The sequence below is a fragment of the Octopus sinensis genome, linkage group LG20 (genome assembly GCF_006345805.1).
Source record: "Octopus sinensis linkage group LG20, ASM634580v1, whole genome shotgun sequence".
In the NCBI taxonomy this organism is placed as follows: domain Eukaryota; kingdom Metazoa; phylum Mollusca; class Cephalopoda; order Octopoda; family Octopodidae; genus Octopus; species Octopus sinensis.
The window spans coordinates 20,861,223-20,883,538 of NC_043016.1; the positions used below are offsets into that span (position 1 = coordinate 20,861,223).

Here is a 22,316-nt window from a genome sequence, read left to right on the forward strand (position 1 = left end):
ACAATACCAGGATCTGTCTGCTTCCCTACTTACTAAAACCTTAGTCTTTCTTAAGTATACTTTAAGGATTTTTGATTCCAGATTTAGCTTCCATGTTTGGAATTTTACCTCAATAGATTCAGTTATGTGAACCAGATTGTCAACTTAGCATAGATTATTTCCTAATGAACACAATTAGACTTAAACACCTCTGCGACAACTTGTAAGATTATAATGGTGAGGACTGAGATTTGAGCCTTGATAGATTCCTACTGTCATGCTTAATTCATTGCTGAAATCTTTGTCAATTCTCACCTTTACTTATTGCACCTTTGTACATCCAGACATTCATCCAGACCAAGTTTCTTTACTGACCACCAAATTAATAAACATTTTACACTGACAAAATGCTTTTTCCAACTCAACAAATGCCAAGAATAGTTGTTTACTCTTAGCCAAGAATTTCTTCTGCAATTGCTTAAGAAGAGTGCATCAGTGGTACCTCTTCTGGATATGAAGCAAACTGCATCTCCTTTATGGATCAATTATCTTGCAGCTTTCTCCAAACCTTCACAACCTGATCCAGCAGTTTAATTCCTCTATAATCTATTTTTTCTAAGGCATCTTTGTCTTCAAAGCAACATTTTGAAACATGAAATTCATCACAATATATTTCAACAATGTGGAAATTTTATTCTCATCAAAGTACCATTGCAATCAACACATTTTTGCCAACGAGTTACAAGTTTGTTTATTCTGGTAACATAAAAATCTGGAGTTCTGAAGCTGATGAACTCTTTGAACACACTTTCAGCATGGGTTTGATTTTTTAACTCCTCTTGGAGGAAACCATGAAGGTGCTTGAAAAAGTGGTAGTAGGTAGGAGAAAGGTCTGGGGAATAAGCTGGGTTGGGAAGAAATTCCTAGCCAAGTTCCCTCAACTTCTCGAGCATCATTAGTGAAATGCGTGGTCAAGCATTGTCATAAAGGATGATTGGCCCTCTTCTGTTGACCAGTCTGGGATGGAGGAGTAGCAGTTTTTCTTTCATTTTGGCAATTTCTTAGCAATATATTTCTACAGTAATGTTTTTGTAGGGTTATAAGAAGTTAAGTGGATGAGTCCAGCAGTAGTCACCAAACAGTCACCATAACCTTTTTGAAGAGCTCGTGTTTAGGGAAGATTTTCAATGCTTCATTTTGTTCCAACCACTGTGAAGAACGTTTATTATTGTACAGAATCCACTTTTCATTGCAAGTTACAATACAGTCGAGTAATGGATTGGTCTGTTTTCATATCTGTGCATTTTCTGATTGCATGCAAATGGTTGCAGGCAGTTTTCTGGCTAACTTGAAGTTCCTTCGCCAGTTCTCGAGTGGTTTTATGTCGATCTTTCTCAATGACAGTCTTTAACTGACTGTCATCAATAACAGATGTGTATCCACTACACACAATCTTTAAGGCTCAAGTCTCCACTGTGAAATCATTTAAACCATTTGAAACTGACCACTCACTGGTCATTTCCTCACCAAATGTTTTGGTGATATTGTGAGCATTTTCAGCTGTTTTACGTCCATTTTTTGGAAGTTGAATAGCAAAATTACTTGAATATCAAATGACAGTTCCATTTCAGATGATTATAAAAACAGTAAAAAACATATCAATGTTAATTTATTGAGGCATTTGGGCAAGTCTATTGTATTATCAGACAACTGTAAAAAAAATGCTTAAAAAAAATTCAAAACTCTGCAAAAATCCAATACAAATTCATCATTTTTCAAAACGTTGCTTACTTTTTAACTCAACCTGATATATATATATATATATATATACACACACACACATATATATATATACATGACAGGCTTCTTTCAGTTTCCCAATCCATTCACAAGGCTTTGGTTAGCCCAAGTCTATATATTAGATGACTCTTGCCTAAGGTGCCACGCAGTGGGACAGGACCCAGAACCATGTGGTTGAGAAGCAAGCTTCTTACCACACAGCCACTCCAATTTAATACTCGACTAAAAGAGCTAGTAATAGTTTCATGCTTTTATGATACAAGAGTTACTATTAGTAGCTCTTTCAGTTATTCATGAAATTGATATTTATCTCTCACTAGATGGAGTACATTTTTCTACTTCTACTGGATCTATAAACTATATATATATAGATAGATACAAACTTTCTCAATCTCTCTCTTTCACACACACACAAACACATAAACAGAAGAAACACCAACATACCTTTAAAGAACAAAAGTGCAAGCCGATACAACTCAGCAAGCCTGAAACCCCACTTAGCAACACAGTCCTCATCAAGTGAAGCATCTGAGAGCTCACTTTCATTTTCATTTACCCTCAGTGTTGTTGCCATGGCCTCTGTGACTCCAGCAACTTCTGTCATGGTGTCTTCCCCACTGTAGTGATGAATAGCAGCTGTGAAAGATTGTTTGTGTGTCTTTATGTTTATATCTGAGGGTGTGTGTGTCTACACACATACATTTATGTGTGTGTGTGTATGTGTGTGTGTGTATGAGTGTCTGTGAATAAGTGTATATATGTGTGTGTACTCTGGAGTGTTACTGGCTATATATACATATATATATATATAGGAGTGTGTATGCAGGCTGTGTGTGTATTTGTGTATGAGTATATGCCTCAAAACTGCTGTTCTCTGTCACCTTGGTATCACTGAATTTTTTTGAAATCTGAAAAAATTAAAACAAAAATAACTATGATAATTATTGTAATATTGATAGCAATAATATTGGTTTCACATTTTGTCACAAGGCCAGCAATTTTAGAGGAGGGTATAATTCAATTGCATCAACCCCAGTGATTAATTGGTACTTATTTTATTGACCCCAAAAGGATGAAAGGCAAAGTCAACCTTGGTGTAATTTGAACTCAGAACATAAAAGATGTAAAAAATGCCACTAAGCATTTTTCCCAGTGCGCTAACTATTCTTCCAGCTCACCACCTTATGAATAATAATTTCTAATGCAGCTGCAAAACCACAATTCTTTTTTTTTTTTTTTGGTAAGGAGAGTAATTGCATCCATCTAATAAGTACTTAACTAGAAAATATTTCTTTATCATGAAAGATGACAAGTAAAGTTGACAACTATTTAATAATACTGCAAGTATAATGAAAACACCCCATTGAGGAAAAAAAAAAGACTAAAAATGAACAATCTGTTCCTCTCACAATAAGATTTAAAATCAGAGATGTTTAAGTTTATACAAAAGGAAAATCAAGAGATGTGTAGGTTAGTTAAAGCTGGATTTGAACCCAGGAAAGCAATAACAAAAAGATTAATATTTGATTTTCAGTATTTAAGAAATTTGATAATATGAAAAAAAGTGAAAGAAATTTTCAGGGTAGGATTTGAACTTGGAAAAATCAACAGGTGGCAGGATAAAATCCACCTAGTATATTCTGTAAAGTGGCTGACAAATGAGTAGAAACAGCATGTGGTCAAAGAGAACCTTTTAGATTTGTCACTGACATGTTAAACTCTCAGTGTAGGCACCATCATAAATTGTACCAAGTTCAGATTGTAAAGGGGTTGGCATTTGGAAGGACATCACATATGATGAATGTCCTTATGCACCCTCAGAAGAGTTGCACTTGAGGATACCCAGTACAAGTCGTATATGGGTGTATACAATCCATAAATGAAAGTTCAGTCCCTGAAATGGTATCATATCTCTTCTCCAAGGCCTAAGAGATTCAAAAGGTAGTGATTAACACGGAAAGTCATGGTGACTATTTGGGGAGATAACAAGGGTGTCAGTTTCATTAATTTTCTAAGATATGGGTATCATGTACAGCAAGCAGTATACTGTGACACTAAAAAAATTTAGTGAAACTATTAAGTAGAAGAGGCTGAACAACAATGAAAAAAAATTATCCATATTCATAAAGACAATGCATGATCACATATATCTTTGGCAACAAATCAGTTAATTAGCAAACAGGTAGTGGCCCTCATCTACAATAAAGCCAGGATCTGGTGCACTCCAACTCCCACTGGTTTGGTTTAAAGGACAGTCTTCAGGGTCAATGATTTCAGAACACAGATGAGGTGAAAGTGGTTCCAAAGAAGTGGCTACAACAGTAAAAAATCTAAATTTTTTCAAAGGTGGTGTAAGGGTTGGGTTCAATGATGGCATAAATACATTGCTTGTAATAGTGACAAATGTTAAACAAAACTTTAGTACAGAGTAAGAGTTTTTCTAATGTGTGTAATTTGTATAGCCTATGTGAGCTGATAGAAATGAATGCCATCTGCATTCATTTCAGTATAACCCTCATCTCATGAGTGTGTGTGTGTGTATTACACAAACCTGGACACCAAACTGTTAATCAACAAAGTTAACATTTTCATTAAATGATTTAACTTTTAAGTTAATGGGTTTTATAGTCTTGGCACTTTTTAAAGGTGTTTTTAGAGCAAAAACTGATTTTTTTTCTGTAATAAAAATTAAAGTTAATGGTTTATCGATAACTTTCATTACATTAGGAAATAACTGATTAATGGTTAATAAAGTTAACTTTTCGATTAACAGTGCCCACCTTTGGTATTACACAAATACAGGCATATTAAATACAGCATAAATTCTTCCTCGATGTGTGGTTTCCGTTCATGCTGAGCTCACCTTGGGACACCTGCGTTACCGTTTATTAAATTAATCTCTGTCTCTAGAAGATGTGGCCACCTTATTTTTCTGATGCCCTTCCTCTCACCATTTCTCATATGTTTCCAAGTATGATATTATCTTTCATGGATGAAAGGAAACAAACAATGTCACTTGTATGAGTGATGCTCATTTGCAACCATCACATGATGTTAAGACAAAGTTACACACAAACACACACATATATATACACACACACACACACACAAAAGACTTCTTTCAGTTCTGTCTACCAAATCCAATCATAAGGCTTTTGGTCAGTCCTGATCTACAGTAGAAAATATTTGCCCAAGGTGCCATGCAAAACCATGTGTTGGGAAATCTCCTCACCCATCATCTTTCTCACTGCAGTATTTACAATAGTCACCCCCTCAACCATTCCCCATTTCACACACTCCCATATATTCATGTAAACTCTACCCACTGACACTCTGTTCTCTTGTCCCTTTACCTTGTACTTGGTCACTCCTACCTTCTCTTAGCTATGTAGCTCCTCTACAGTAAGTAATAAGAAACCTGTTTTGTTGTGGGCACCTTTTTCACATATTTGAACCTCTCATCTGTTAGCATAAATCTGCCTCCCCCTCTACCACAGTTCCATTTAACTGAAGGGAATCTTAGCTACATGATCTCACTAGTCTCAGTGCTCTGAAAAAAAGCACCCAGTACATGTGGTTAAAGTATTTTATTTTATGAGGGGCATCCACTCAAAATAGATATCAAGGTATAATAAAGTCTTCAGACCCACTATAAACTCAAAATTTTCCATAATGAAACACAAATGAATCCTCATTTTCTATTTTCACACACCCAGGCAAAGAACCTTCTCAGCCTTCCAGAGCAAATGAAAGGTAGATAGTCTCATACAATAATAAACTGACTATTATATGAAGTCCCACATTTCAATGTTGACCAACAAGTAAATATTCTTGCACCTGGTGAATCCTACCATCCCTGTCAATTATTGATTAGTAAACTAAACTGAAAGCAGATCACAACAAAAATCTTCCAGTTTACTTAACCATTTAACATTTAAACCGACCATATCCAGCCAAAATATTCTGCCACTTATATATATATATATATATATATATATATGTTCAAACTGCCCAGGTACAACATTTCACACCTACCCAACAATGTCATTGTAAAAATATATAACCATATCATTGAAATCTTGAAGCTATGAGATAATGCAAGATTAATTCAAAACAATGTGAATAAATCAGTATTACATTTGACAAAGTAATGTGAATGCTAAAGGTTCAAAACTCCATTCAATATTTTTGTCTGGCTCTATTTAGCTTTACCTTTGAGATCTTGTGGCTGCCCATCCCTCCACTGCTGACACAACACATTCTCCGCATTCCTTAAAAACAACACCCATTCCCATGGCAATCAAACCTACATACCCATCACCATTATCAGAAACTGCAGCTACTACTATCTCCATAGGCAAGAATCTTTCCTCTTCTTCACTATCTCAATCCAACAATATGCCTGCTAATAACACAGCACCACTTACAAGTGCAAGAGTCATGATATCACTCCCAGCCTGTAATATACCCACCTCACAACAACAATGTTCAAATCAAGAACATCCACAAGCACACAACTGCTTCACACTCCACCCACATGAATATAGCAGAATCCTAAATCTGCTGCTGTTCTCTATATTAGAGAACATGCCTATGACATGATTGCCCCCATCATCTACCTCCCAGTTACAGGATGCACACTGAGGAAACATACCTATTTGTTTATTACCCACAAGGGGCTAAACACAGGGAAGACAAACAAGGATAGACAAACAGATTAAGTCGATTATATCGACCCCAGTGCATAACTGGTACTTAATTTATTGACTCCGAAAGGATGAAAGGCAAAGTTGACCTCGGCGGAATTTGAACTCAGAACGTAATGACAGACGAAATACTGCCAAGCATTTCGCCCGGCTTGCTAACATTTCTGCCAGCTCGCCGTCCTTTCCAGCTCGCCACTGAGGAAACATACCATTAGCCAATATTATAGCACCCACAAAAATGACTCACTACATATCCTCCTTTCAACATTCATTCTTGCTAAACCTGCTAAGAGCACAAAACCCAACTACTACAATAACATCATCCCGTGCTAGAGTAATGCTGGTGTCTTCTTCACAGAAGTCAAGAAACAAGTAATTATTCAGAGTGAACATTTGTGATATATCTGACATAACCAAACTTATTCAGCAGTACAATCACAAAGACAATGATTTCAGACACCAACAATTCTCTGATCAAGAGAACCCTATTTTTAGCCATGCTGAATCTAGCAAAAGAAATTCAAAGAAGCAATCTTAGTATGACACATCAGCCTCTACTGCTATCCCAGTAAACAAAATATACACCCCAGTGCTGTCATTAAATGAACAAAGACAATTCACAAACCTCGAAACAACACAAAGAAATAACTACCATAGCAATGGCAATCTTGCCAAATGCTTGAGGCATTGGCCCATTTGCACAAAAAACAGAAATTTCCATACATTGTGGAGCTGGACTGTCAAACAGCTAAACCTAATCTTTTTCTTCATCCCAACTAAGATTCACTTCAACTACTTTCACTTTGATGCTGAGGCAAAAGTTAAGGATCTTACTACCATTGATGGGGACCACATGGGCCATAGAAGAGGATGTGTTGCTTTCCTCCATGCATCCGTTACCACAGACACAAAGGACATTATGCAATGGCTGTTGTTAATTATTGTCTGTATACAATAAAACCAATGACCTATCTATAATTGAGCTATAGAGATCACCTCAAACACCTCTAGCCTACTTCTTACAGTGCCTCCAAAATCTTTAACTGCTCATTCAGCAAATCAGTTAATTAGCAAACAGGTAGTGGCCCTCATCTACAATAAAGCCAGGATCTGATATAACTTTCAGCACTGCCGATGTCATTGCAGCAGCAACTAATAAAATTAAAGTGAATTCAACACAAGGCTCTACCTGACAGATTCTTAGTTGTTATCTTGATGGAGTACAGTCAACATCTGGCATTTCTTGCTACTATCTTAGGAGGAAATTGCTGAATTGACATTGTGTAGCTGAACACTTTCTATCCTTGTCTGTCATCTCAGGTTTTAAAAAGGAAATTAAGTCACTTGCAGTAAATTACCATAGAATCTCACTAACCACTCACATCAATGAAGTATTCATGAGTGGCGAGACCAAAAATAACTGCCTTCCTCAAGAAAAACCATCTTCTAGATCCTAACCATCATGATCTTTGTAGTGGCAGGGACTACCTAAAATATCTTTTGACCACTTTGATGGCACTCTAAATGCTCTGGCAGTAGGCTACAACAAAAATGTCATTTATCAGAGTTGACAACAATGTTCTGATGAAAAAGTTATCCAACACTTGAGTTCTTGGTAACTGCAGTGGATTTAATGCTTCCTGACTATGCAGAATCTAGCATATGATTGATGGAATTTACTGAAGACCAGCAAAAGTCAGTTGTGGTGTTTCCCAGGGTACTGTTTGGCTCACTGCTGCTTATCTTACATAAATGACATTAGGAATGTCCTCAAACATAGTAAAATAAAATCTTTACAGACTATAAGCTCTGAAAGTCAAGGGAGTAACTGATCAGAACTCCAATCTGTTCAATGCACAGTTTGTTGATGGTTGAAGGAAAACAACATGCTGTTAATCTGGGAGAAATTGGAGCTCATCCATTTTTCAAAAAGGTAAGATAGAAGAGAACCTCAGCCAGACTTCTTAAAAGCAAGAAACAAAGATATCCTATTGCACACACTGGCTATCTCGGTCACGTTACCCATTTGTCTTCCTAAGTATGCTCATTCCCCCCACCCACTCCATCACTATTGCAACAGTGATAGTGTGGGGAGTATGAGCATATTTAGGAAGGAAAATGTGTGCGAGAAGATAATTAAGCCTTGACTTGTCTTTGAAAATATAACAGCAACATTTATAATTGCATATGACCTGTGACGGTGGCACGTACGTAAAAAGCACCATCCGAACGTGGCCGATGCCAGCGCCGCCTTGACTGGCTTCCGTGCTGGTGGCACGTAAAAAGCACCAACCAATCATGGCCGTTGCCAGCCTCACCTGGCACATAAAAAGCACACACTACACTCACGGAGTGGTTGGCATTAGGAAGGGCATCCAGCAGTAGAAATACTGCCAGATCAGACTGGAGCCTGGTGCAGCCTTCTGGCTTCCCAGACCCCGGTCGAACCGTCCAACGCATGCTAGCATAGAAAACAGAAATTAAACGATGATGATGATGATGACCCTCAATCAGGATTGGCAAATGAAGAGAAGAACCAGTTTTATGAAACCTTTTTACAGATTACCTCAGCGACAAATGATGATGATCTTATAGCAGACAAGAATCACGTCATAGGTGCCAGAACTCCCACATCATGTGATTTCATTCGATTGAAAATCATCAGAGGGAAGTGTCCAGTCACTGCATGCAGGTCAAATCTCAGTGCTATGCTATATAGAATATGAGCATCTTTTCAGATATTGATGTAAATAGCCAGCAGGCTTATTAAAAATTAATTATGAAAGCAATATTATTACCAAAAGGTAATCTTCATATTCAACTTAAGGTGGATGTCATGTTAGAACACCAAATTATGCATTATTAGCAGTGAGAGAATGAAATTACGGTATGGGGTTCAGGCACCCATGACACCAAGTGCCTATATGAGAAGATTTCTCAAGGCTAATAATACAGCACTTGCTGTTCTAACATGACATCTGCATTAAGTTGGATTTAAAGATTGCCTTTTAGATAATGCTTCTGCCACTAATAATTAATATATATTAATTATTAGTGAAACTCTGCTTGTGAAGACCCATTGAGGCAAGTGAGGATCAGAATCGAAATCGATCAATGGAAATCGATCAATGGAAATTGCAGATGTGTTACCAGTGCCGGTGGCATGTAAGAGAACTTTCCGTTTCGCGACCGTTGCCAGCACCGCCCCGTTTCGTGTCCGTTGCCAGCCTCGCCTGGCCCTCGTGCCGGTGGCACATAAAAAGCACCATCCGTTCGTGGCCGTTTGCCAGCTCTGTCTGGCACCAGTGCGGGTGGCACGTAAAAAGCACCCACTACACTCACGGAGTGGTTGGCGTTAGGAAGGGCATCCAGCCGTAGAAACACTGCCAGATTTGACTGGGCCTGATGAAGCCTTCTGGCTTCACAGACCCCAGTAGAACCGTCCAACCCATGCTAGCATGGAAAACGGACGCTAAATGATGATGATGATGATGATGAGTGATGCAATGTAACTACACACATGCTGTTGGCAATTTCTTTTCCTTCTTTGGACTTTTCCATTTCCCCATTCCGATGAAGAGTTTTGCTTGAAACATCAAAAGCTCTCTCTTTTTACTGAACATCAAACTAATACATTCCTTGTGCACATTCTCTTGTTGTCTATTACTGTTAATATTATTGTTCATTTATTTGAATTGATTATATACATATATATATATATATATTATATATATATATATATATAATAACGGGAAGCTTTATGAAAATAGACAAGAGACGAAGGCAGGTATATATATATATATATCAACATCATTTTAACATCCTTCTTGTTTTATATATATATATATACATTAAGATAATAAGATATTACATACATATATATATATAGAGATTTTTTTTTTCATAATGAGATAAAAAACTAAGGCTTGCCTACTGAGGACAACCTACTGAGGGTTACAAACCAATTCTGTGGTTGATGTAAAGTTCCAGACAGATGAAGGGTGAAGTAGAATTAGTACAATGAGGTAAAAGAGCCATAAAAGGCAGACAGAGGCTAGAAAGACTGGAATAAAATGGGGTAGCAGAGAATTATATCAGGTAGCTAAAAGAGAAGATAGGTGACAGGTTTATTTAGCCAGGAGAGAAATCAGAAAGATAGAGTTTTGCCATTATTCTACAGCATGAAGACCAGAGGAATGAAGTGTGCTATATCACAAGGCAGTGTGATGTTATGGAGAGAAGTATATATGAATGGGCAATGATACACTTGCACTTAGTGATTCTGAAAAGAAAAAGGCATGGAAGTACTACAATGAAAGGTTATTAAATGCGGGTGGGTGAAAGTTTTTCCAGCAAGGACCAACAGAAGGATCAGTTAACATCAGTAATTAAGGATATGAAAACAGGGAAAGCCTGTGGCCCATCAGGAATTACTGCTGAGTTGTTTAAAATATCAGATGGAGTAGGATTCCACCAAACCTTAGTCACAATTTATGCTCCTAACACTAGCTGAATGATAATTAAGTTATTTTACTAAATTCTTTGTTATATTTAAAGTGAAAAAAACAGCATCTTAAAATAAATACATAACAAAAGGGTTAAGACAAGTTGCCAATAGGGACTCCTTTCTACCGATCTCATTATTACAGCTGAAACTGTTGTTGACGTAGAGAAGAAATTCCACATGTGGAAGCAAAACCTAGAATCAAAAGGCTTCAAAGTTAACTTAGCTAAGACCAAAGTTTTAAGAGTTCATGAGGAAACAGACTTTCTCATATTTGCAAGAAGATACCTAGAAGTGGTAGAAAGTTTCTGTTGCCTGTGTAACCCAATTAGCAGTGGCAGAGGATGATCTGAAAGTATGGTTTCTAGAATAAAAAACAGGTTCAAGAAGTTCAAAAAGCTACTACCTCTGTTAGTAACAAAAGGTCCCTCTCTCAGAAAACTAGAAAGAAATGAAACTAGTATGCTCCCATTGGATGCGCATGAACAAAATTGTACAAATGTATTGAGAGAAATATTAAGCATCAGAGGAATCAGATATAGTGTGAAAGAAAGAAGACTGCATAGGTACAGACATGAGATGCACATGGATGAGGACTACTGTATGAAGAAGTGTCAATATGGATGAAGTGTGTGGAAGAGGGAGATCTGAGAAAACAAGGGACAAAACAGTAAAAACTGATTGCAGGATTCTGAATCACATAGAGGAGATAACTCGCAATCTGTGGTGCTAGAGAAGATCAACCCATCTTGGAGAAACAGGTTTTGGAATCAATGACTCTATACACAACTATTACTCATCTCTCTATCACTTGCCTAAATACAGTATTCTACTGCTGGAATTAAATAAGTGAAGAACTATTTTATCAGTTTTTTCCCCCCACTCAAATAGCTTCCTACCACATCTCTAACTATCCATCACACTCTTAGAACCCTTCCTGTTCTTCTGTCTCCACTTACTTTTATTCACCTTCTTGCACCTTGAGGTCCTCCTTGACACCGTGTTACCATTTTTATCTCTTTCCAGCTCCATTCTGACTACTTCTACTCACTATTGTATAATGCAAGTAGCCATGTAGCTCCTGTACACCAAGAAACCTTTTCTGCGCCCCTTTTTTTCATATTTTAACTTTTCATCACCTAGTGTAAAGCTACTTCATCATCATCATCATCGTTTAACGTCCGTTCTCCATGCTAGCATGGGTTGGACGGTTCAACCGGGGATCTGGGAAGCCAGAAGGCTGCACCAGGCTCCAGTCTGATCTGGCAGTGTTTCTACGGCTGGATGCCCTTCCTAACGCCAACCACTCCGTGAGTGTAGTGGGTGCTTTTTACGTGCCACCTGCACAGGTGCCAGGCGAGGCTGGCAACGGCCACGGTCGGATTGGTGTATTTTATGTGCCACCAGCACGGAAGCCAGTCGAGGCGGCGCTGGCATCGGCCACGAGTCGGATAGTGCTTTTTACGTACCACCAGACCAGGGATCCTGGCTGGTTCAATTCAATTTCGATTTCGCTTGCCCCATGTCTTCGCAAGCAAAGGGGGTTGGCATGGGTGCCTATTTAAAAATATCCCTCAAGTTATCTTAAAATGCAAAGGCTATATTGAATAATGTAATTGTGACTGTCATGACTGGAATGCCTTTCTTTAAATGTAGTTTACTCAGCCACAGCTGACCAGTGGCTAAACGACAACAATCAACAGTAAGGGTTTTTACACAGCACTGCAACATTACAAGAAAACAATTACTGAAGCAAAAGATGCCTTTGTTCATTACACAGCTGACAAGATTTTCACTTCCCAACATGCAGTAGGACATTCTGATTCCTTGCCAAGGAATCCTCACCATAGATGACTTTGTTAGCTGCACCTCAGCTCCTCACCATAGATGACTTTGTTTGCAGCACCTCTGCCGAAAAAATATTTTACTTTGCTTCCCATTCCAAAATTACGCATCTCAATCTCATTTCAATACCTTCTGTTTCAACATCACAATGCCAGTCCACAAATTCCTCCAATTATTCCAATTCAACAAGATGATCAATCCCAAATATAAGCCCCTTCTAAGGCTTATTTTGCTGTTACCCTAGTCAAACTCTTCAAGAGTTTATTCCAAATCCTTAGCAACATGATCCATTGTATTTCATCTTCCAAAAGTCAACTTCTCAAACCCAAGAATCTACTTCAAACACCACAGTTGTCAACAACGAATTCCAATCTGTCTCTACCTCCACACCAGTACTCATAAAGTCAAATATAACATAGAGAACTCCTCTCCTACATCAGCAGTTTCACTTCACCTTTCAAAGCCTTCAACCACGCCTGGCACAAGAACCTCCTAGCTATGTTATCTAGCTGCCAATCAATGTATGGTCTATATTTGTATTTCATGTCCAAAACTGAAAGCTCCGGTCAAAATACGACATTGCTAAACTTGTTGACAAGTCTCTCTCTCTCAGATCCATATCGTATTAACTCAAGTGTTCCTCAATGTTCAGTAATGTCTCCCATATAATAATGATTGATTTGCTGTCACCTCTAACAGATTCTTATGAATATGGTATGCTCCACACTTCTTTGATCTTCTACATGCGAACCTAAATATTAATTTTGTGAACAGAAACCTTGAAAGCAACCTTCAACAAAAAACACGACAAATTCGTCTTACAACAGCACAGGCTTAATTACTATACCGATCAAGAAATACAGTATCACTCTCCAGTCTTGAGCAACATTCAGTTACCTCCCAATCGCTGATTATTTCTTGCGGTAACTCTCAGCCCTTAGGGCCAATAACATTTGTTATTCATCTCTAAAGCTCAAAAAAGACCCTCAACAGAGTAACTTGGTATGGTGCCACTGCGTCACACATAACATCCTAGGCTACAACCAACAGGCTGTCAAAGATTCTGTCAACGACTTGCTCACAAACACACATTTTCTTCGCTGTGACATTTCTAAATAGCAATAATGGCTCCGGCTTCTCTGAATGAGCTATCTTTACTAGCATACGGGCTTATTCGTCCCATTCGTCACTGTACTTTCACTAAACACTTCTTTCAGTCCATTCCAGAACAGAAACCCTTTGATGGTATTTTATCACAACGTACAATTAGTTCTCCTCCGGATGTTCAAACTGAATATTAACAACATGAACCAAAATTAGTCGGGTAGGTCCGCCTAGAAAGTTCGTGGACACTGTCCCACCTCATATGACTAACCTGTGTCGTTTTGAGCACTAATTGTCTGAATCAATTATATGTCTTCTTGATATATTCCTATCCATTATATATATATCTCTTTACTATAAACCAGTATATTTAGCTGCCAAAAACGAACATATGTATGAACGTGTAATGAATATATATAAATATATACTTCGTATAAAATGGTTTCTATGTATATGATTTTATATCCATATTATGTGTACGTGTTATATAGGTATGAGTGTGTGTATGTGTGTATGTATATAATATATATATATATATATATATATATATATTATATATATATGAAAATATGTGTAAATATATGTATATATATATGTGTACGTATATGTGTGTGTATATATATATATAAGTGTGTATATATGTGTGTGTGTGTATACATATACGAATTATATATAAATACATGTATATATATATTCATGTGTATATATGTTTTTATGTACTATATACATTTACACGCAGAGAAAATTTAAGTGAACAAGGTAACTTAAACACAAAATTTATATATATATATATAGCTGTTTATATAATACAGGCGTAATCCAAATATACATTTTATATATATATATATACATTTTATATATATATACATTTATATATATATATATATTATACATATATATATATACACACACACACATATATATATATATATTATAAACGAAATATATATATGTGTGTATAATGCTATATATATATATATATATATATATATAATGGTAGTGTGTATGCATAAGTAGAAATGAAGTTGCTCACCCAGTGGTGTGTTGACACACCTCCAGCTACTCCCACACCGTGTCCACATAGACAGTTCTACAAACTCCTTGCTCACGTACAGACGCACAGACAGATGATTTCCGCTTTCTCTATAGCCTCAGTTCCTCTTTGGCGCTGTAGTGCGCATGCGTTCGTGTAAAAAAAAAACTGCTTCCTGTTCGAATCTATGGAAGAACCGATTTTTATTTCTTAATCCGATAGATGTAATGATTAAAATGATATTTCGTACCTGCCAACGTTCTCTGTTTTTTTATTGAGTCCATCCGTATTTAACATAAGATATAATTTGAAAGAGAGAGGAAAAGATTTGCAAGCTATTTCTTGCCTGTCGAGCGATAAGAAGCGGCTTTGTTAACTTTTTCCTGTACTTTGTACTTATATGTAGGATAACTACTAACATAGTTTGTGTATGTGTGAGAGAGAGAGAAGACGTGTATCGTAGTGTTTAGGGGCGTTGGGCTCAGGATCGTGGTTTCGATTTCTGCACCATGCGATGCGTTGTGTTCTTGAACAGAATACTTCATCTCGCGTTGCTCTGCGATCATTCTGATAATGTGGCACACCGTGCACCTGTACTGAAAAATGTCTTTCCGGTGGTAAAAGTAAGCGAATGTACATTACAAGCATTTGATCACTATGAACAAATCAGCTGTGCATGTTGTACAGCAAGAAATTGCTGAACTTAACATCGAAGGTGTGTGTTGGAATGTAAGAGAAAATTACAGGTTAAAATGTCACACATTTTTTTAAATACCGAAAGTGATAGTTATAAACTATTTTAATCCGTTTATGAATTGACGTTACATAACCTGTAGACAATGACGGTTTCTATTATGGCATCATACATGTATAAAAAAATTGTTTTATTCAATATATCCTTTAAAAAATTTAACAAACAAAATATCTGGAGTTTTCTTTTGAATTTTCTTTCTCTGGAATTTCTGCGATACTATGTCTGTGTATTTTTGTTTTCTCGTCGTCAGATAATAGGTGTCTGACGAGAGACATCGATACATCCATCAATGGATTATAATTACATAATTTACGACACGTATACTATTCTCTTACATATCCTGTGCAAAGCAAAAGCAATGCGTCTGTTAACTATTTCAGTCGCAGATTTTATGCAAGAAAACATGTGTGTGCATCAGTTAATTATATGATATTAACCTTTTAATGGGGTGATTACAGACAAGAAAAACACCGGTTCTATACCATATATCTTTGGGAAATAAAATTTCCTAAAATCAATAGGTATGTATTAAGTATATAATCCGTATTAAATTAAGAGAAAAAAAATGCAGATTAGTGGTTAATATTTATTTATTAATGAATTGATAATCATTTCTTCCTACAGCTGTGTCCATTTATACTCATTTGATAAAATTACAAATTTATGTATTAAATTTGCATTTTTAAGTCATGAGCAAAATATCATGAGGGTAAAGTTGGACATTAAAAAATTACATGTTGACTTTTCTGTTCATTCCAGCAGACTTTATAACTTATAAATGCAAATTTGATGCATAAATTTGTAATTTATCCAATGAGTATAAATGGAAACAGCTGTAGGAAGAAATGGTTGTCAATTTATTAATATATAAATATTCACCACTAACTCTCCATTTTCTTCTCATAATTTAATACAGATTATATAAACACACACACAGTATGTCGAAAGTAGCACCCAGTTTCTGTGAAGTCATACATTTCTTTGTTGCTTTGCAGGTTATTACTGACAGGTTTAAACATTACTAAATCTGGATCATCTATCATGTTGTTTATACTCTTTGATATCCTAACCTGCAAAACAAGAATTAGGGGTCAAAAGTGTCTCCCTGTCTGGAAGTCATATATATCAACCCTAAAACAGGACTCATCCTGTACATATATGCATACATACAAACATACGTACGTACATACATACATACATACATACATACATACATACGACACACACACACACACACATACATACATATGCAGAACCCATAAGTATTATGAATATTTCAACTGCTACACTGTCAAGTTCAGTTACTCCTGTTAGACAACATTGCTTCCAACAGTGAATGCTACAATAGATGCAGACACACAACTACACAACTCGCAATAAACACCCCACTTTGCTATTGCTAAAATCCTACCAACTGCTTACTGGGAAAATCCCACTTCTTAAGGGCCGAGGTTTGTAGAGCTCACACCATCTGATGGCATTATAAGACATGATATCCAATAACTTCAAGAGGGGGTATACATAGCACAGGCATTCTTTCAGGTACAGGGATAGGGAAAAACTCCACCTCCTTGTTCCATTTTATCTGGAGACTTCATGATCATTGGAACAATGTCCCCAACATCAAATAAAAAGGGTCCCTTCATATTCACCTGGAGCTTGCAATTGTGAACTCTGTCTCTGTGAAAGATTACTCATATTCCACTAACTTGCAGCATCTATCAACAGGAAGTACTGTTTTATTGTTGTCACCAGAGGTAAGTACTATTAATGAACTTCAAACCGTTGTGACCTGACAATCAAGAAATATCACCTTAGACTTACATATTCCATACACAAGAGCATGTCACTTTAACCTCTGCTGATCAAACAGATTTCAGTCCAACCTAACACAACCAAGATGTTGCTAGATCAACAATACCACAACCTCCAGACATAACAGCAACAGCTGTTACCAACGTTCTGTCTGACCAAGTCAATCTAAGAACAAAGATATGATCTGATGTCACTGCCAACAAGCCAATAATACCACATAATCTGAGTTGAACACTAAAGTCCTAACATATAGAAGCCATCTTGAAATTTGTGTCATTTCCTGTTACTTGATCTCCAAATGCCAGATGAGTTAGGTTCATTGTATGAGCCTATGAAACTTTAAGTTGCATGGAGCTGAGTCAAACTGTTAGGTATGTGGTAAGAAGATTGCTTTCCAACCACATGATTCCTGGTTCAGTCCCACTGCATGGCACCTTGGGCAAGTGTCTTCTACCAGAGCCTCGGGCTAACCAAAGCCTTGTAACTGGATTTGCTAGATGGAAACTAAAAAGAAGCCTGTCATATATATATAATATATTTTTTTTTTTTTTTCTGATGACCAGATAACTGCATCCGAACTCGGAGTTTTATCATGGCTACCGAATAATTGTCACATATACATTTACAGATAAATTCCTCTATTTACATAATATCAAGGTCTCTTTTTTCTTTTGTTGTCTTACCATTTTTATCAATATATATATGTGTATATATATATATATATATATACATGTATATATATATATATATATATATATATATATATATATATATATATATATATATATATATGTATATATATTATATGTATATATATTGTATATATATATATATGTATATATATATATGTATATATATATATATATGTATATATATATGTATAGCCCCGCCTGGCACCTGTGCAGGTGGCACGTAAAAAGCACCCACTACACTCACGGAGTGGTTGGCGTTAGGAAGGGCATCCAGCTGTAGAAACATTGCCAAATTAGACTGGAGCCTGGTGCAGCCTTCTGGCTTCCCAGACCCCAGTTGCACCGTCCAACCCATGCCAGCATGGAAAGCGGACGCTAAACGATGATGATGATGATGATATATATATATATATATATATATATGGTTTGAATCATTAATAATATCCATTTTGGGGAAATAAATTGTAATGACACTTTTTGAACTTCAAATGTTTAAAATTGAAATGGAAGCTACCATTTTTAAAATACCCTCATCTGTCATTCATATTTAAGCAGTGAAAGTGTGCGCATTATAGCTTAATATTAAATTTCACTGCCCTGGAATGGATGAACTGGCAGTGCATATTTAACATGTGGTGTTGTGAGAGTTTAAGAATGGATAAAATGCCACAGAAACAGCAAAGAAAATATGCAGTGTTTATTGCCAAGGTGTCTTTACTGACCAGCAAATGCAAAATTGGTTTTCAAAGTTTCATTCCAGAGATTTGTTATTGAGAGATGATGCTCATCAGACTTTGCACCAGGATGCTCATCAGATTTCAATCATGGTGCTTTAAGAGAATTAGTGGAATTCAATCCTTGTAAAAGAACTTGGAAATTAGCAGTTGACTTCAACACATCCCATCCACCATCTGCCACCACTTTTAAAAGATAGGAAAAGTCAGCAAGTTTGGGCTCCCCATACTCTTAGTGAGAAGAATAGGGAAGATCGCATATCCATAGGGAAAAGTCTTCTTTCAAGGTAGAAAAAATGACCCGTTTCTAAATAATATCATTACAGGTGATGGAAAATGGGTCTTTTATGACAAAGATCAATGCAAAAGGCAGCGGAGTGACAAGGCTGAGCTCTATGAAAGGAAGGTTATGGTGGAATCACCGCAGTATTATTCATTTTGAGTTTTTAAAACTGCAATCAAATACTAAAGCTGACATATACACTCAACAGCTGCAACATGTGCATGAATATCGTTTAAGAAAATGCTCTGCACTTGTCAGTAGGAGAAACATTGTGCTTCTCCATGATGGCACAAGACCACATTCAGCAAGGATCATGCAGGATAAAATATTGGATATGGGCTAGTGTGTTCTACTCCATTCATGATATTCACTGGACTTTCCACCAACTGATTTTCATCTTCACTCTCTACAAAATGCTCTGATGGGAAAAAATTTTCTCAAAAACAATCAGGTGAAAATGTATGTGGAAAGCTTTTTTCATGTCAAGGCCAACTGAATTTTACTCAAGAGGAATCAAAAAGTTACCTGATAAATGGTAAGAAGTCATTCAAAATAATGGCAACTATACTGATAATAGAAAATAATTCTTTGTAAAATTTTTTCATGATTGAAGGTATTTAACAAAATCAAATTTTTTTTATTACTCAACCCAATATATGTGTGTATGCATATATATATATGCATATACGAGGGGTGTTCAATAAGTAATGCCCCTGACCCACTTCCCATAGCAGTAGAGCAACGAAACTTGGAACAGTTATTAGTCTTTTTCTACATAGGAATCACCCAGATGTAACGCATTTCTCCCATTGTTTGATGCAGCTCTGAAGACCGTTTTTGTAGAAGACCCCAGCTTGGTCCTCCAACCACGACGTGACTTCAGAAATCAAGGCTGCATCATCTGGGAAACGCTTTCCTTTCAAAAACAACTTCATGGCTGGGAAGAGGTGAAAATCAGAGGGTGCAGGTCAGGAGATGGGGGATGAGTTCATAGCCGCACGCCTGTGCTTCTGATCTGGCGACACGCGAGTTGTGGATCGGAGTGTTGTCCTGCAGGAGGAGGATGCCTTTGCTGATCTTGCCCCGCCTCTTGATTTTGATAGCTTCTCTTAATTTCCTCAAAGTGAAGCATAATAGACTCCTGTAATTGTGGCACCCTTTGCCAAGAATCTGTCATCACTACTCAGTCCTGGTCCCAGAAGACTGTGAGCATGACCTTGCCAGCGGAGGGCTACACCCTTGCCTTCTTTGGAGGAGGTGAGTCACGGTGCTTCCACTGCATTGACTGGGCTTTGGTCTCTGGATCATAGTGATGGACCAGGTTTCATCCTGTGTAATCAGTCTTTTGAAAAATTTTGACTCATCTTCTTGGCACATCTTCAAATTCATCCTCGCGCTATCGACGCGTTCTTGCTTCTGGAAAGGTGTGAGCAGCCTGGGAATCCATCTGGCAGACACCTTTTGCATATGCAAATGGTCATGAATGATAATTTCCACAGACCCGGTACTAATCTTGACCTCATGGGCTATTTGGCGAATAGTTATGTGTCGATCTTCCAAAATGGCAGCCTCAACTTGACGGACAGATGCTTCATCAATGGCAGAAGGGGGCAACCAGATCTGGGAGCTGTTTCCACAAAGTTCCAACCATGTTTGAATTCACGATGTAGAGATTTTACAAGGTCATATGATGGGGCATCATCACCATAAGTTACTTTTATTTCATCAAAAGTCTCCCGTGGTGTGCGTCCTTTCAAATACAAAAACCGCATCACTGCTCGACACTCAACAGGCTCCGTTTCACACTTGACTCAGTTCAAACACCTGTAAATCAGAAACCACAATTAGTTCAGAGCCGTAATCTATAGAGATATAGGTAATTGCACATGCAAAATTTCAGCTAGATCAAACAACTGCAAGTGGGTCAGCGGCATTACTTATTAAACGCCCCTCGTATATATATATATATCATCATCATCATCATCATCATCATCATCATCATTTAACGTCCGCTTTCCATGCTAGCATGGGTTGGACGGTTCAACTGGGGTCTGGGGAGCCCGAAGGCTGCACCAGGCCAGTCAGATCTGGCAGTGTTTCTACAGCTGGATGCCCTTCCTAACGCCAACCACTCCGAGAGTGTAGTGAGTGATTTTGTGTGCCACCGACACAGGTGCCAGACGAGGCTAGCAGACGGCCATGCTCGGATGGTGTTTTTATGTGCCACCGACACAGGTGCCAGATGAGGCTGGCGAACGGCCACGATCGGATGGTGTTTGTTACGTGCCCACAGCACGGAGGCCAGTCGATGCGGTACTGGCTACGGCCACGTTCGGACGGTTTTCTTGTGTGCCACCGGCACTGGTACCACAAAGATACAAATTCCATTGATGTTCATCTATTTTGATTTGTTTTGATTTTGATTTTCACTTGCCTCAACAGGTCTTCACAAGTGTCACAAGAAGGAAGGTATGCACAGGTGGACTGACTACGTCCCAGGTAGGGGCCACGGGTTATGGCCTGACTAGTCTTGCCGGGTCTTCGGTTGGTGTTTTTATGTGCCAGCCTATGCTCTTCCACAGAAAGGTACACAGAAAGAAGCAAGGAGAGAAAATAAAGAATGTGTAGTGGCTAGAGATTTAAATTGGCGAATGCCATACAGAAGGGTCACACAAGAAAGCTAGGGAGAAAGAGAGGTAATAAAGTAGTGCTGGTGCCAAAATGGAGGTGCACGTGTGTGTATATGAGAGTTTCTATGTGCATGTGTGCTGGTGATCTTGATGTGTGTATGTGTAGGTGTGAAAATGTTGGTCTGGGAAGTGGTCAGTGCTGATGTGTGCATGGTGGTGTGATGTGTTGTGGTATGGTGGTGTAAGGTGTTGTGGTGTGGTGTGATGGTGTTGGGAGGCGGGGAGGCTAGAGTGGGGAAAGCAAGGGTAGGGGTGGGTTAGGCTGAGAGTGGGGGTAGAGGTGGGATATTTGGGTAGGCAAAGGGTGGGGGTAGAGGCAGAGTATGTGGGATGGTTGTAAGGGATGGGTGGGGTGGGATGGTGAAGATAAGGAAGGT

The 22,316-nt window shown here is 37.8% G+C and overlaps 1 protein-coding gene across 1 annotated transcript in view; it reads right to left on the reverse strand.

Moving 5' to 3' along the window:
• LOC115222530 (Golgi resident protein GCP60) overlaps positions 1 to 15,123 on the reverse strand; it is a 38,074-nt gene extending 22,951 nt beyond the window's left edge. Inside the window, exons 1-2 of the mRNA XM_029792787.2 lie at positions 14,972 to 15,123; positions 2,224 to 2,687 (exon numbers count right to left, since the gene is read on the reverse strand). Of these exons, the coding sequence (XP_029648647.1) occupies positions 2,224 to 2,383 (160 nt within the window). The 5' untranslated portion in view covers positions 2,384 to 2,687; positions 14,972 to 15,123. The remainder of the gene's footprint in view (positions 1 to 2,223; positions 2,688 to 14,971) is intronic.
• Positions 15,124 to 22,316: the final 7,193 nt, after the last annotated feature.